Here is a 16,049-nt window from a genome sequence, read left to right as displayed (position 1 = left end):
TGAAATAAGCCTCAGCCTATAAATACCTCTGACCTGATTTAACTTAGCTCACCAGATGTGCATAAAGTGTGCTCTCACACAACAATGGCATCCCATGCAACGCTGTTTTACGCAAAAACCTTTAGGGGGTAAATAGATCAACATAAGGGTTAGGGTTAGGGTTAACTGCAGTGAATCCACATTGAGCAAAGAACTCTTCCTCACAGCTGTTTTATTCATTCAACATCTCACATTACAAATACTTCAAATGTATGCATACAGTTACAAACAGTTGGCAGCAAATTAATATATGACATTAGATCTTTGTTTTACTTCAATACTACAAACCAACTATAAAAACTGACGTCTGTATTGTAGCGTAAATTAATCAGGAAGAAAATATAAAAATTGGAACTTACGTATAAATGTCAAATGACTGAATAAAAATCCAAATATCAGGTAAAAAAAAAAAGTTAATAAATATAACCTTCCCAGCATACAATTAAAAACTTGAAATTTTGCAATCAAGTAATACTAACAGACATAATATTCTTTTCATCTGAAAATGTGGAGCACAATACAGCAATTAGAAAAACTAGACACACAAGTTTTAACACATCACCCCAAAAAATATAACAAAAATCTGATCAAAATGATAGTTAAACATTTCAATTGAAAATATAGCAAATACTAAATACATTATCGACCTAGTATATACAATGTTTTCAATCACAGTAGCATGGTTGTAGCAAAATAAGTAAATAAGCACAAAACTAATGTTTAAAAATAAATTCATGTATAAATTACTTTTTTTTTTATCTTGCAGACATCAGCATGAACAATAGGAAACAAATGATGTGTAAATGACTGCATGGTCTATATGGATTAAATGACTTGCACTGCAGAGACTTGTTTCTGGAAAGAATAAGTATTGCACATAATGGCTCAAAGTTAACTTGCAACATTAAATCACATTCAGGTTATGTCCCAAAGCATGCCACATCACAAGGGGGGGAGGGGGGGCGGCAAGTGATCAACTCTCCTCACCTATGTCCTACTGAGTGTCCTCTACATTACAAAACGCATCCAAAGTGTTGTCACTGTGTAGATTGCATAAACATCACGTCTGTGTAAGGAAGGCAGACTCCACCATGTAAAGAGAGGCTACAAGAGAGGTGATCTCAAAGAGAGAAGGAAAAGAAAGTCAAAAAGAGATCTAGTGCATTACATTAGGTCCTGCATTGACACTAGCCATTGTATTTCTGTATTACATTATGCATGCCAAGAATAAGTAGAACTTACAGGCAGTTCCAGAAAGAGGATCTAAATATTCAAACAGCTGATATCCACTCCGGTGATAGAAGGAAAGAGATCACGTTGACCAAAGCCAAAACATTTACCCTAATGATAATCTTACTGAGTGCACCTAGGAGCGAAATATCAGAATATATTTTCAAGACTATCAAAATCCGTTTAGAAAGGTCTTGTCATGCCTTAGGATCCTGTTATGTTTATTTAGGACAGAGGAGAATCCATATATGAATAGCTAATGAAAGTCTTGTTTTTTTTCTTTTTTATCTACAGAATCACACCAATGCACCAGACAATTTTCAGATTTACCAGCACTTAAATATATAAAAGCTAATTGAAAATTATATTAATATCATTCATTTTCTTTTTAAATTAAGTTTACCATAAATGCAGATCTCTTAGTAACAAAGGTACAAAATTATTTTTCACCAAGTGAAAAAAATGAGGTATTGCAAAAGGAGTTCTCCCATCTGTGAAAAATGTGCCTAAAATGACTATTGAAAAAAATATTTAGAAAAGTAGTGCATAATAAATGTTTATATGTTCATGACAAAATAATCAGCTATAAAACACTGTACAAAAATCAGCAGGCCATGTATAAAATAATATCTTTATCTCTGTGACAGCAAATTCTAGCTACTACCATATCCAACCACAACACTTGTGATAGAAGCTCCAGTCATGGTAGAGCGTGCAGTGGTACACCATGAGGACAGCTCAGGGAGACTGGACTGTGCATTCCCATTAGTTAGTACTACATTAGCATGTTAGCTTCCAGTGCTAATATCCCTGACAATATAAAGTGAGCAAATACTACTGCCAATACCTGAGCCCTGAGGGCTGTGTCTTTATTCGCTGAAACCCAGAAACCAAAACTCCACACAACTCCAGCCTCTCCCCTGTCACTCGACGAGAGGACACAACATTATCCTGAAAACCCTCAGATCAATGTTTGCTTTCGATGATGTGTTTTAGGCCAATCTTTGGTTTGCCCTTTCTGGTTACAAAGCGTCAACTTTTAAACCAAGACCTAAAAACCCATGCCAGCAATCTAAAGAGATTTTCTTATTTATTTTTTTTCCGAAGTGGCCAGATGCTATACGATGAGCTGCTTGAAAAACTCAAGTCGTCCAACCGTTTGAAACGGTGTCATTCCTCGGTTCAACCCAACGTTTTGCATTCAACCTTTGGTAAATGGTACAGTTGTTTTCTAATCCTGTAAGCGCAAAGTAAGAAAATGCACCCTTCTTCAACTCAACTTCCAGTTAGTATACTGATTTAGGTATGATGAACCTCACTTAAATTTTATGTTACTCTTGACAACAAATGTAAGCAGCTTTGCCAGCTAACACGAAAAGAAAGTACAGTCAAGTCAGAAAACGTCTAAATCCAAATCTAATGCATCCATATGCTCATGCACACGTTAAGTCAAAACATAAATGGGATTTCACTCTCTTCTTAGCATTTACTTCTGTTAGAGGGCCCAATTAAAAAAAATAAAAAAAATAAATTATGTTTTGTTTTTTTTAACTTAAAAGAAAAGTGCATTTATTTTTCATATCATAGCCCGTACCCCTTACCCAACTTCCCCGTTCTCAGTCCCTCCCCGAACCTCTGCTTTCGGCCTCCCTTGCCCTCTCGCCTCAGTTCCAGCGGAAAGAGATGTGTCGTGGCCGATCCCCTCCCTCCTTCACCAGCGGCTTGTGGAACTCGCGGCCGGCCCGGGAGTGGATGGCTGCCCAGCAGTACTCACAGTAGTACTGCAGACAGGTCACGTTGGCGCAGAAGAAAGGAGCAAACTTCCCCCCACAGCGGGTGCCCTGGCACTCGTCACACAGCTGGTCGTCCAGGACATATGGCTTCACTTCCACCTGAGAGGCAGAGGGTGGATTAAAGGAAAACTGTTAAAATGGAGGTTGACAGCAGCATGTTAGATTGATGGAAATATTTGATCAACATTGACTTTTCATTTACACCTGAAAGGAAGCTGCTAACCTCATACGGACTTACCCGTTTATCAATCTCCCCGTGCTGCAGTTGAACAAATCGGGCACTAATGGCTGCAATGTAGCTTTGCTGATTGGAGAAGGCCACTCTTCCCGCCCCTTTTGGATACTTGAGTTCAGGGTCTGTGTCGATCCCAGCGTAACACACTCCCCCATACAGACGGTCCATAATCATGGCAAGCTCCACTGAAACAGCAACACAGAATGCAAGTTAATGAAATCCAAATCAGTAAAAGGGAATGAAATACATTTACGGGTCTTCACACATGTACCTGCACGAAGGGGACGAGGGACACCTCCTACAAAGATGGTCTTCCTCGGGTCCAATGGCTGAGAGCCATCCATTACAAAATCACTGTCATTTAGGTTCCAGGGTCGGATCTGGACCTGCAACAATCAATATGACAACAATTTATTTCTTCTAGTCCAGCTCAGCTCCTTTATGAACAAGATAAATTATATATTATTATATAAATGCCCTGATGCCATTTACTGATATTGCAAAATGTTGGTGGTGGTGGTGGCTGTGGCCTTTAACATCAAACTCTTGAGATCACATTCAAATAGTTTAGATGCACTAATTGTCATCAACTCTGCCAAAAAGGTCACGTTTTTGCCAATGTCTGTTTGATTGTTCAAAAGAAAACACAGAAACTACTGGGACATGGGCCAAGAAAGAACTCATTATACTTTGGTGCAGATCCAGGAGTTTTTCACTTTTAGTTTGAGATGGGGTGGTTTACTTGACCGATTTCTCAGGGAATAATTAATAGATCTTTAAATGATCACTTTGGTATCACTGCAAAGCCCTAATTGAACTCAAAGCACAGCTGTACTGAACTTTGCAGTGTTTTGGCATACGAGGATCAGACAATAAAGCAACGGCAATTTGTCTTATGTAAACATTTAATTTTGTTTTGTACTTGTTGGACAAGATTGAGCATTTTAAGATACTCACAGGCTTGTCTTTGATGGTGGGGCTAGAGACACACAGGTACAGTTTACTATCCTCCTGAATGCAGGCATCAATCAGAGCCTGAACAGAGCTCTCGTCTTGGAACAGCAAAAATGCATATCCTGCAAAAGTTTGACAAAACAGAGCAATGAGCGCACAGACACACACAAAATGAGAAAATACTCATGATTGCAATGCTGTTAACTCAAACCAATATACTGTTTAACAGATTTGACTCACCTTTGGGTGGGAAATAGGACTTGCTCTCTGCCTTGTGAGGCCAGTCTACAAACAAATGACCAAACCGACGGAAACTTGCAGTGATCTCATCTAAAAAACAAGAAAGTAAAAAAGGAAATCAGCAATAATATTATCACCATCAAAACCTACTTAAGTAACACTTATTAAATGCAATAAAATCTACACATATACAATACATATTTTTTTTACCGTACTTACATTATGGCCACTAAAGTGAATTAATCAATATTGCCTAAGATCTACTGCAATGTAAATGATAAAAAAACTGAGCTTAGTGACAAACCCATTATGGCCGTAACAAAACTTTACCTTCATCTATGTCTGGGGGCAGACCTCCTACAAACACCTTGCGAGAATATCGTTCCACACGTTCACCATTGAGGTGAGGGAAACAGTGAGCTGAGCCAAGGCCAGGAAGCCCCTGGTCACCTGACTCGTCCTCTCCAAAAGAGCGCTCATCCTCCATGGGGAACAGAGAGGAATGACCTAGTGGAGAGAATGACCTGGATTACACATACGGCCTCCGCTCTGGTTAAGCTGAACCAATGTTCAAATGTAATATTGCAATGAGCAGAGAGTTTGGTTGGTGGTAAACACATGGAATTATTTTAGGAAATACATACAAAAGCAGCCATGATTACCATTTTGTAAAGACAAAGTAAAAGCATGAGCATTATCACTATAAGTCTTGCGTGGGGAAACCTGTACGAATTTGACTCCCAACAGAAAAAAGGGGCTTTGACACTGACAACAATCAAGGCAAAATAATCAATAACAACAACAAGATCAAGCAGACAAAACACAGAAGCAACACAAAAAAACTCAGGGATCATTACAGCTTGACAATGAACAAATTAAGACAAATTCACAAACTTTACCTCGTCTTCTGCCATAACTTCTTGCTGCATGTAAAACAACACAAAACACCATTTGAAATGGCTTTTTTGGAAAAAGGCCCATCATAAAAAGATGTAAAACAGATTGACTGGAAATGACTTTGTTGATCACCAGACAAAATGGCTGCCGTAACAGCCATTCTGAGTTACCATTGGCCAAAATGCTCTTCATAAAAATTCCAGGTTATCCATTTAAAGGCTGAGACAGATATAACCCTGGTATACATTTTGACAGTATAAACTAGACAAATGTAATTCACCAATGGAAAATTGAAATACACCAATTGGTGAGGGGATTTTTAATAACGCTACACATAAATTGAATTCAAGTCTTTGCTTATCATCTTATTTTTGCTCTTTACTATCTCTGTGCAACATAATTTTTCTACTTGAACTCCCTTTAGTCAGCTAATTCCTATGCCTACCACAGCAGCTCAAATAGCAATAAAACAAATCATGTGACAAATAATTTTATGTTTTTACAACTTGTTATCCAGCACATCACAGCGTGATTATGATATACATAAGTTAAACATTTTATTTTATGAGCTTACCAAAAGAAAATCCCTATGACCTACTTTTAAAGAGATAAACTTAGAATTGACTTGCAATAAAATGGCCAGCATTACTTTTGACATACATTGATTTCAAGCGCTGGCCTCTGCTACAGCACTGCATATTTGCATGCATGTCATTTACGTACCATTCATAGGTAGAGGCCCGTCTCCACCCTGGTGAGAGAAGTTGTAACGTCCTAAGTGACAAAAACAGAAGAGACCACAGAATACTGTCATGAAAAGTGAATTATATAAATTTCTTTCTTTTTCATATAAATAGCTTCTGAAACAAAGGATTATGTTGACACACATTTCAGGACAGTATGAAGTTTAGTAGACAGGACAAATCGCAAATATAGTTCAGGTTATTCTCCCATGTTAGAGTGATATCACATTTAATGAGATTACTGAAATAAGTTCAAGGACTATAATAATATAAACCATCACTAGATTATTGAGGAAGCACTCAAAGAAAAAAAAGTGTATGAATGATCAAAGAGAAGTTTCGGAGTATCATCTGGCGAAAATGAGCGTCAGTAGCGTTCGCTGCCGTGATGGGAAAAGACTTCTTTTACATTAGACTGCAACAAAACTGAAGTGCAATGATTTATTCATGAGAGCATTAGCTGACATCATAGAGTCTACATTGCAAAAATGCTGCAGGTGATAGTTGTCATGAGGATGAGACTGAGACGTCATGTAATACTGAGCTCCTGGGATCCTCTGAATTTCTCCGGAGTAGGGTGAATGTGTGAATCCCCCACTGCATGTTCAGCCTAAACTGCTTCTTTCACCACTATCAGTTGCCAGCATTTTGGAATAAAAACCACAATTCTCCTCGCTTTCAAATACATTGCTGCATTGATCTGCAGCGAGCGGTCAGGGAAACGATTCCTTCCTCATCATTGTTGTTTAGTTTGGGAACCAACCTTTCAAGGAATCCTGCTCAGCCCTCATAATGTCAATCAGCGAATTCTCCAGAGAGTGCATACTGAAACCATCAAAAGACCGTGTTCTCTCCTGCTGAAAGAGAGGAAGACAACAATTAGCCAACTCACCTCCCCAATCACATCTAAAGCAGCACAATATGTAACAGCCCCGGCATAGTTTGCTACATTACTCATTGCTAATAAAAAATAAACTGCAGAGAATATCCCAGTCTTGGCCTTCAGAGGAAACAGAAAATGGAACCCAGAGCGTGTCCAAAAACTGATCACCTGCTTATTTATGCTATGAAAATCATATATTATGTTATCATATATTATGATAATATAAGGAATACAGCCTAAGGTGAAAAGATAAATTGGCATTTTAAACGAATCCGGGAACAAAAGAGCCATGATGAGTCATTCATAACGCATTGTATCTAAATGGGCTTGGAGCATGCAAAGCTGCAGTCGAGCACAAGACTTCTCAAATCAGGACAGGAGGAAGGCCATGTGATCCGAGCAGATGATAAGAGAGCTCTCCTTCACCCATATGACCTAGATAAGTGCTCGTACACAAGCACACACAATAAGTTTCTATTCATCCATTTGGTCATGTTTTTCTCAATGGCTCATTTGTTGGAATTTGATACAGATGAGCATGTTTAACGGGTTAATATCATTCGACTGTGCTGGGCAGATAAATATATTTACATACTGTGGCCATGTAAGAACACAGTCCAAGTCCACTTTTGTGTGATATACTCACTTGGAAAGGGTAGATGTTGTCATTGCGGCCCATGCTGTCCTCCACCCAGCCCTTGTGATTGAAGCCAGAACTATTTCTGGGGAACTTCTGAGAGGGAACCTGTGTGGACAGATAGATGAGTTTACTACAAGTTACCAAACCAAATGTATTGCATGGGATCATATACTGTACTAAATCAGTTTTTAAGATGAGTTGTGACAGTCTCATCTACCTGGTTGTTAGGGAAGGACTTCTTCAGCGGGGAGATGGAGTTAAGGCCCGACATACCTCCACCGACCCCCCGCCGATACTCTCGCACCCCCTGTGTGCCTCCCCAGCCACTATACCCACCCGGGCTCCAGGAGGTGGATGTGGGAGTGGAGGGACTCTGGTAGCTTCCCCAAGGAGAGGGGGGTTTATTCTGGGCAGTAGTGAGGTGGGGAAGCTGGGTGAATGGTCCGGTGCGGTGGGGGTGTGGAGGGAAAGACTGCTGGGGTGGATGCGGGCTAGCTGGGGAGCGCCTGTGCTGCTGTGGGACCCCCTGGCCGTGGGGGTGGTAGTGTTGGGGGTGAGGTGTGGGTGCGTGGTGCTGAGAGACCGGCCCGATCTGCGGGGAGAAACTCCCCCCCGCACCGAAGCCGGGACCTGCGTGGTGGGAGAAGTTCTGGAACAGCATGGGAGGTCCGTTGGCGTTGGAGCCAGCCGGGCCAAAGAACCCTCCGACATCTTCTCCCACCACTGGAGACTGGGTGGATGGGACCGCGGGGGACCAGTTGTTGAAGCTGGTCAGCGAAGATGAGGAGGTGGACTGTGCGATGCTCGTACCCATCCCCAGGCTGTCCTGGTAGTCAAACCCACTTAGCACGGGGGACTCCATCCTCAGCTTCTCTTTGCCACTGCTGCTCTCCAGAGAACCCTTCTCCAGCGAGCCGTCGTCAGGCAGCGCCCCCTCGAGCTCTCCTAGGCCTCCCCCGACCTCCTGCTGGCCAGGAGACAAGGCCTGGGGCTGGGACAGGACCTGGGACTTCTCCTGCAGGTCCTGGAGGTCCAAGGCCTTGGACTTGTCTGACTCCAGAATCTCATCTTGCATGTTACTGTGCGGGGCTACGGCGGGGAACAGCCAAGCGCTGCCGCCATTGGTGGAGCAGGTGTTGTTTACGAAGGAAGGGGGGCTGGGGGGGTTGGAGGGGTGGTGTGGGTGCTGGGGTTGGAGGTGAGGAGGGATCCGCAAGGGGAAGGCAGATTTGTTACCACTGCTGTTCTTCACCAGAACTCCAAACCCGTAGTCCCCCATTTAGGACACCCAGTGATCTTCAGTTGACTTTTTGGCTTTCACCGTCTTTTTTTTTTATCCTAAAATGTAGATGAAGGGAGGACAAGAAAGGAATGGGGGGAAGGACACAAAAAAAGCATGAGACAGTTAATCATTAAGTTGATAAGCTCTCTTTAAAAAATAAAAGACAAGCCTGACCAAACGCAGTGAACGTGCTCGGGGCTGCACCCTGCCTTGTCTTGTGATGCAATCAATGAGATTAAGTCATTGACTCTCCTAGCCATTGAGGGCCTACATGAAATATAACACTCGGGTATAGCCCGGGCAGCCTGGAAACCAGCGCAGGCAGCTAACAGGCTTGACGTCTCCAAAGGTCGTTCGGGCAGCTAGCAGCCGAGCTAACAGCTGCTCCGCCACCTTCCATGTGCCCTATTAATCATGCAGGTCGCAGCAGTCATTTTTAAAGCTCGTCTTTGCATCGCAGTGCAGCCGCCGAGGCTCGGCCGCCGCGGAGGGATCCCACCTACCGAGTGATCGTCGTTCGTTTCCAGCGATGACCTCCTCGTACGCGACCATTTAAATACAGGGAAATGTTGATGACGTCTGCTCTGGCTCTGGGGCAGCTCCCCTGCACCGAGCCGGCTAGGCTAAGATAATAGCTTGATCACCGCAGCAGCGACCGTGTAGCATATGTCTCGCTTCGTGCCGGGGGGTGAAAATCAAACGCACCCAGCTGCTACAATGTCCCCCGAAATGTGGCGAACGTTCACGGCCGCGACAACTCACGACAGCACGACGGATCGGATTCCCGGGACGTGACAAGCTGCTCACGGTGCGTGGCTCTTTAAACGACCTCGTCTGTTTCGTGTCCTGTGTGTTCAATGTCACCCAGCCTACCGATCCCTGTCATCGGTTTTCAGGCAGAATGCTGCAGCGCGGCCTCCGTCCAGCGATCGGCGTGCGTGTTTAGTGACACGTCGGGCATAGCTACCTTCAGTTCGGCGACATGACCTAATCGTTACGATGATGCCATATTTTAGCGTTTTTCCTTTTTCAGCATTTCGTATGCGGCCGGTGTAAATGGTCTCCTCTCTTCTGGATGACAGCTGGGCCAGTCCGGAGACACTTCCGTCTACAAGCCCCGCCCCCGCCCTCCGCCAGCAGCCATTGGGCGTCAGGATTTCCCTCAGGAGCCCCGCCTTCGGTAGCTAAAATCGAACAGCTGATTGGATGGTTGAGACGAGGTCACGCCCAGAGCACGCCTCCTCAATGAATGGCACATGCACGCGAGACGTTCTCCTCCCAAATAAGGATGCCTTCAAATCAGGGGTGGAGCTAGTGCAGGGAGAAGAAAATACAATGATCCATGGAAATTTAATCAAAACCTTCTGCCTGTACATATAGTGTACATATATATATATAGGATATATATATCCTATATCAGTGAAAAAGGGCTGAATCTAAGGTGCAGCACTGGCAGCCATTTCCTTCAAATGCAAATAAGTACATTTGTTTAAACAAATGTGTTTTCCCCTCACCTCAGAATTGCGGTGACAGAGAGCTCAACACACTTAAGAAATTAAGAAAACACATACAAAATTCCATCACCACTGACAGGTAGCAGACTTCACTACTTCACAAAGTGTTGACCTACAGCCAGGAACTACATTTCCAGGGTCGTTTGCTCTATTTTCAATGCATTTCTATATTTGAATGCGTTGTGAGCCAATGTTGAGCCTTATCACCTGCTGTCACCACAATCAGTTGCCACCATTATGAAATAATAACCAAACTTTTGCAGCGCATGTGTTGTCAAATTAATGGAAAGAAGATAGATAGATAGATAGATAGATAGATAGATAGATAGATAGATAGATAGATAGATAGATAGATAGATAGATAGATAGATAGATAGATAGATAGATAGATAGATAGATGGACGGACGGACGGACGGACGGACGGACGGACGGACGGACGGACGGACGGACGGACGGACGGACGGACGGACGGACGGACGGACGGACGGACGGACGGACAGACAGACAGACAGACAGACAGACAGACAGACAGATAGATAGATAGATAGATAGATAGATAGATAGATAGATAGATAGATAGATAGATAGATAGATAGATAGATAGATAGATAGATAGATAGATAGATAGATAGATAGATAGATAGATGCAACACACACCCTCAAAAACAAGACCCTCATAGTGATCTCATTAAAATAAGCTGCTGCTATTTTAGGCGCTCAATCGACCCGGAGAGCTTGATTTAATTTCACTTTAGTCAGATCTGTGCTGTGCAATAATAACACCATTATATCACATCTTCACTGAATAGACTACAGATAGTAATATTCCAATGGTAATGTGGTCTCCCTCATCAGATGGCTATAGTTGCAGGCCAGAGCCTCACGTAGGTGTGCATTTCTCTTAACTGAAGCTGACTCATTAAAACTGTAATGATCATTCAGCAAGAGGGGAAAGAGTATCCTGTTCAGATGAAGTACTCCTGCTGGGCCGGCAGTATACATTTACAGAAGTGGGAGTAAGAATACTTGTGCTGAAGCAGCTCAAGCAAAAGTAACATATAAACGATTCTAGCAACAATCCCTCTGTTTGTGGTCACTATATAAGGGCGTGTTAGGTAATCTGACTAGTTCTGTATTGATATCAATACTCCAACAACTAGAATGTCACTCAGAACAAATACCTCTGCCAAGGCTTAAAAGTCCCCTTATAAAACCCTATTTAAATCCAGAGGTTTGTGTAATCTTGCTTACAAACAAACAAACCAACCTGTAAACAATAGGACACGGGTGAAAATAACCTCCCTGTCAGAGGTAACACATTCCTGTGCAGCTCTGCAATGCTGATGTGACCATTAGGTAATCAAGTCTAAGAAAAGGTAAACTAAAATGGAATACATTATTTTATGGTTTTATTTGGTTCTATAAGTAAGTAGAGTCCAACACTCAAATTAACTTGACTGTACTGGTTTAAGAATATACTACAAAAAGCAAAAGTATCTGAGAAGTTAATTTTGTGACTTTCTCTTTCAGTCTTTTTCAAGTATCCCTTATGGCCTGCTTGTTGAGTTGATCTTGTTATACGGTTCCACTTCCCCAAGGCAGACCGAACCTTTGTTTGTCTCCTGTAGTAGTAGCTGCACATACATAACCCCACCCGCTCCCATGTGCTGCAGGGCCTGTTGGGGTGGTTTAACAGCACAGCACTGTTTGGCTTGAGCTTCTGGTTTCTTTTTAGAGACAGAAGAACACTGCTGGTCCAGGTGTTAATGGTTTGAATTGTCAAGTCAGTATTCATCATCTGAGTGAGGCAACTTTGGCACGGGCGTGTTTGAACCCCCGTCTCGTGTATGCTTCTGTCTACTACAGGCCTTTTGAGGCTGGCAGTCATTCAAGCACAGTGAGTTGTGTCAGCATTTTCCTGCCTGAGTGCAACATGCTCTGTATTCCCCAGTGAAACTGAGCTGTGCTGCAGAGGTTCCACTCATTTCTATTTTATTTTTATTCAGGGCAGCGTGAATTAAATAGTTTATCTACCAACTTAAGCCTCATCCATCACCCTGAGACCAACAGGAGACAGAAGTGGGGTGCACCCATCAACCCCTGCTTAAATGATTCATCCATGGAACTCAGGCACCCAGTCATTAATTCATTAGTTCACACTGGATCACAGGACACGTTCACAAAGCACCCAGGGCCGACAGTCTCAGGTTTCTGTGCTTGCAAGCATAGTGTCTCTCTGCTGCTCAGCTTCCTCTCAGATGTGAGCTCTGCTGCCTCGGTATTGATAGAGCTGTGTTGCCATGCCAACCGCACAAGCTGGGAGATTTCTGGTTTGGCCAGTGGCCCTATTGTTTGTCCAGGAGGTCAGCCATTCTCAGGCTCCATGTTCAGGATGAGTGTGACGCAGCATAATTTCCCCCAACACTATGTCGTCTCAGAGAATGCATAACCCCAGGCTCTGTGGCCTTGCTCCTGACTGTAGCGTGACACCAACAGTGTGGAGGTCACAGTGTTCGCATGTGTTTAGTTATTACATGTAGCTCACACTGCCCTTTTTAACTGTGCATGGAGAAAATATAACCAATATATTCATTTGGAAATATTTGCTGACTGTACAATGCAAAGGCTGATTTATTACAGTAATTTGAATGAGTCTCATCTGTCTAAACAAGCAAGTTTTTAGACAGTTTATTAGGGAATCAAGTGACCCTCCAGCAATTTAGAACTGCATTTTAGTAACTAGAAGGATACCTTCGCCCAAGGCCTAACAGTCCCATTGAATTAAATCAAGCTGTCAGTCAACTCAAATAAATATCCCTCATTTTTTTTTTTTTATTAAGAACATGAGTTATTTCATGGGATATTAATGAAAAAAGGAGAAAAATGCTATCATAGTAAACTAAGTCAAATCAATTTTGGATCCTGCCAAAACTGTAATGAGTTTCCGTGGCCCACATCCTTCCCCCAAGTTTAAATAAAATCGGTTGAGTTGTTTTTGCATAATCCATCTAACAAACAGACAGCAGTGAAAACATAATTATCTTGGAGGAGGTACATATAAAGCAGTCCCAAAAGACACAAAACCTTCAAAACTGAAGAAGCAAAGTATGAGATGTCCTAATGAACTGTAAAGGAACTCCCATTATGCAGCGTGACAGCGCCTTTCTTGACAGCACACACCCAGTTTGCAGCACTGACTCGAGTCTCAAACCCAAACTGAGATAACTGATCACACCATGAGGGTATTTTACTCCCCCCCACAACCTCATGTCCCTTTGTAAGCCTGTAAAGCCCTATAAGAAAAGCATCTGTAGATACCTCTGCAAACAAAGTTTCGCTTTCTGTCAGTTTGAATATTGGTTCATTTCTTTGTCAGTGAGTAAGATTGAACATAAACTACTGGATGGCTTACCATGAAACTTACTCAATGGCTTAAGGAAGAACTCATCAGATGTTTGTGCTGATAGGATCTTTTATTATTTACATTGTTAATGATTTACCAGGAAGTAATCCATGGATCGTGATGAAACAAATCAGGAACATTAAGTGGACTAATTTCTATGATTGTAGGTAATTTGGTGCAGCTTGATTGAATTGAAGGAGACTATTTGGCCTTGGTGGAGGTATCCCCTCAACTGAATGCCGTTCTAATTCCTAATCAGCTTGTTCAGAGATGCACTGTTCTTGCATGATTGCTGTAATCAATGAGTAGCGAAGCATACAATAGGAAGTTAATACACTTTAGATTGTCATGTCAAATGAAAATAGAGACGAATGATGATGTACCTAACTCTTAATTATGAAGCTTAATTTAGTAACAGAAACTATCTCTCTTTAACTATCACTTTCTCCTGGGTTTTCAGTGTCCTTAAATTGTTTTTATCCATATAATAGAATATCATTAAATTGTATTCATTTTATAAAATGTTATGCTTATCTGTCATTTTATTATTTTCTTGTATTTCACAATGTGTCTTAATGACACAACTGTATTACTTGCTTTCAAATATGTTTTATAAATAAACTTGATTTGACTTAATACTTGACTTCAATTTTGTCATTCAACCATAGACTGGACTTGAAATGATCACTTTTAAAAACCGATGGGATGTCCCCATCTAGTGGTCACTTAGCATCACTACACACTCTGAGATTATTTGCTCACAGATGATTTGTGGGGCAATGTGCAGAGTTGTGTGTGTGTGTGTGTGTGTGTGTGTGTGTGTGTGTGTGTGTGTGTGTGTGTGTGTATTTGTGTGTGTGTGTGTGTGTGTGTGTGTGTGTGTGTGTGTGTGTGTGATATCTCTCACCCCTGTTGCATCCATCAGTAGTTTTCCATCTTCCCTAACAGAATGCCATGTGCAGCGCCTACTAATGTGCATCAGTCCACTAAACGTGGCTCTATAACTTAAAGCACCAACAAAACAACACCCCAGACATAGCCTATACGATCCAGAGGCTCTGACGTAAACGTTTAGGCTTTTAAATAGGGAGGATATATCCAGTCTTTTAAACTTTAAACATGGCCCGGATTTCACTGTCAAAAAGGAGGTGGCGAGTCAAACGAGAATAGGGTGTCAGTTAACCTGTGGGAACCTGAGACACTTCTCTGCATGAATGTTTCACATCGGAAACTTTTGTCTGTACCATAAGACTATGTATACGTTCAGGATTTAGATAAAGAACACATTGAAAGAAACAAGATGTACAAAATACAGACAAAAATAGTTTAATGATAACAAGATACAGCTGATTTCATGAGTCCAAAGATATTTATCGGATCATATGCCCGTTGTGTTACAGGTGAGTTACAAACTTCTAGACCATGTTCTGTATATTCAACAGTGAAAGCAGAGTCCCTGTGCTTGACTGAAGGAAACACGTGATGTGGCGACTGAGCTCTAACAATACAGGAAACGTAGTTAGTTTTATTTTCCTGTGAACACATGAAGAACAGCCATTCAAGCTACTACATAAAAAAGCGAGCTAAACAGATTGTCACTTTACACACATACAGTACATTCTCAATAGGATTAGCTTATGTCTCGTGCTGGGATGTCACAGGAATCCCAACTTCCACAACAGAAAAAAATAAAAGCCTGAAAGTCTCACTGATGATTCAAATCCTCTGATCTTAAAGGATTGATGGTAAACACATTACCTTACTGTACCTACATCGGGGTACGGGGGGGGGGGGGGTGACCTAACTGAGCCACAAAATCTCTTTTACTGTTTTGTTTGCACCAAGCACTCCCCAGGATGTGGTGTCATGTGCTCACAAACGACACTTCCACAGCTACAGCACTTGACTGGCCTGAAATGGTGAAGTTTTAGTTAAGATGGTGTCACCTCTCGCATAAAAAAAAAAAGTATGTCTCTGTCCTTCTCGCTCCACTCCTCTCTGCCTCGCTGTGTTGCTGGCTCTTGGCTCTGGCCCAGAGGAATTCTCTGGTGGCCTTGGTAAATATAACATTTAGAATAACAGCACCAGAGCCTCCTCGTGTGGACTTAACCCAGTTCCTGGGTCCTCACAGCGTTGCCTGCAGCTCTAACGGGTAGAATAACAGGCCTTCACATCTCTCCTGACCTAGGTAACGG

The 16,049-nt window shown here is 42.2% G+C and overlaps 1 protein-coding gene across 3 annotated transcripts; it reads right to left on the bottom strand.

The window, feature by feature from the left end:
• Window positions 1-191: 191 nt before the first annotated feature.
• On the bottom strand, window positions 192-10,007 carry LOC133011759 (cytoplasmic polyadenylation element-binding protein 4-like). 3 transcript variants are annotated; one of them, XM_061079646.1, is made up of 12 exons: window positions 9,440-10,007; window positions 7,872-8,992; window positions 7,661-7,759; window positions 6,895-6,988; window positions 6,112-6,162; window positions 5,391-5,414; window positions 4,822-4,998; window positions 4,492-4,581; window positions 4,255-4,373; window positions 3,569-3,683; window positions 3,301-3,482; window positions 192-3,161 (listed from the first exon to the last, which is right to left on the bottom strand). In XM_061079646.1, exons 2-12 carry the CDS (start codon window positions 8,931-8,933, stop codon window positions 2,934-2,936), a joined length of 2,241 nt encoding a protein of 746 aa, XP_060935629.1. In that variant the 5' UTR covers window positions 8,934-8,992; window positions 9,440-10,007; the 3' UTR covers window positions 192-2,933. The 3 variants fall into 3 exon arrangements, with proteins under 3 accessions (XP_060935629.1, XP_060935631.1, XP_060935630.1); XM_061079648.1 differs by having other exon boundaries at window positions 6,895-6,985; XM_061079647.1 differs by having other exon boundaries at window positions 9,904-10,007.
• Window positions 10,008-16,049: the final 6,042 nt, after the last annotated feature.

This window comes from Limanda limanda, chromosome 10, assembly GCF_963576545.1.
Source record: "Limanda limanda chromosome 10, fLimLim1.1, whole genome shotgun sequence".
Taxonomy (NCBI): Eukaryota; Metazoa; Chordata; class Actinopteri; order Pleuronectiformes; family Pleuronectidae; genus Limanda; species Limanda limanda.
The sequence above is the reverse complement of the archived record's forward strand: the minus strand, read 5'-3'. Positions and strand labels throughout refer to the sequence as shown.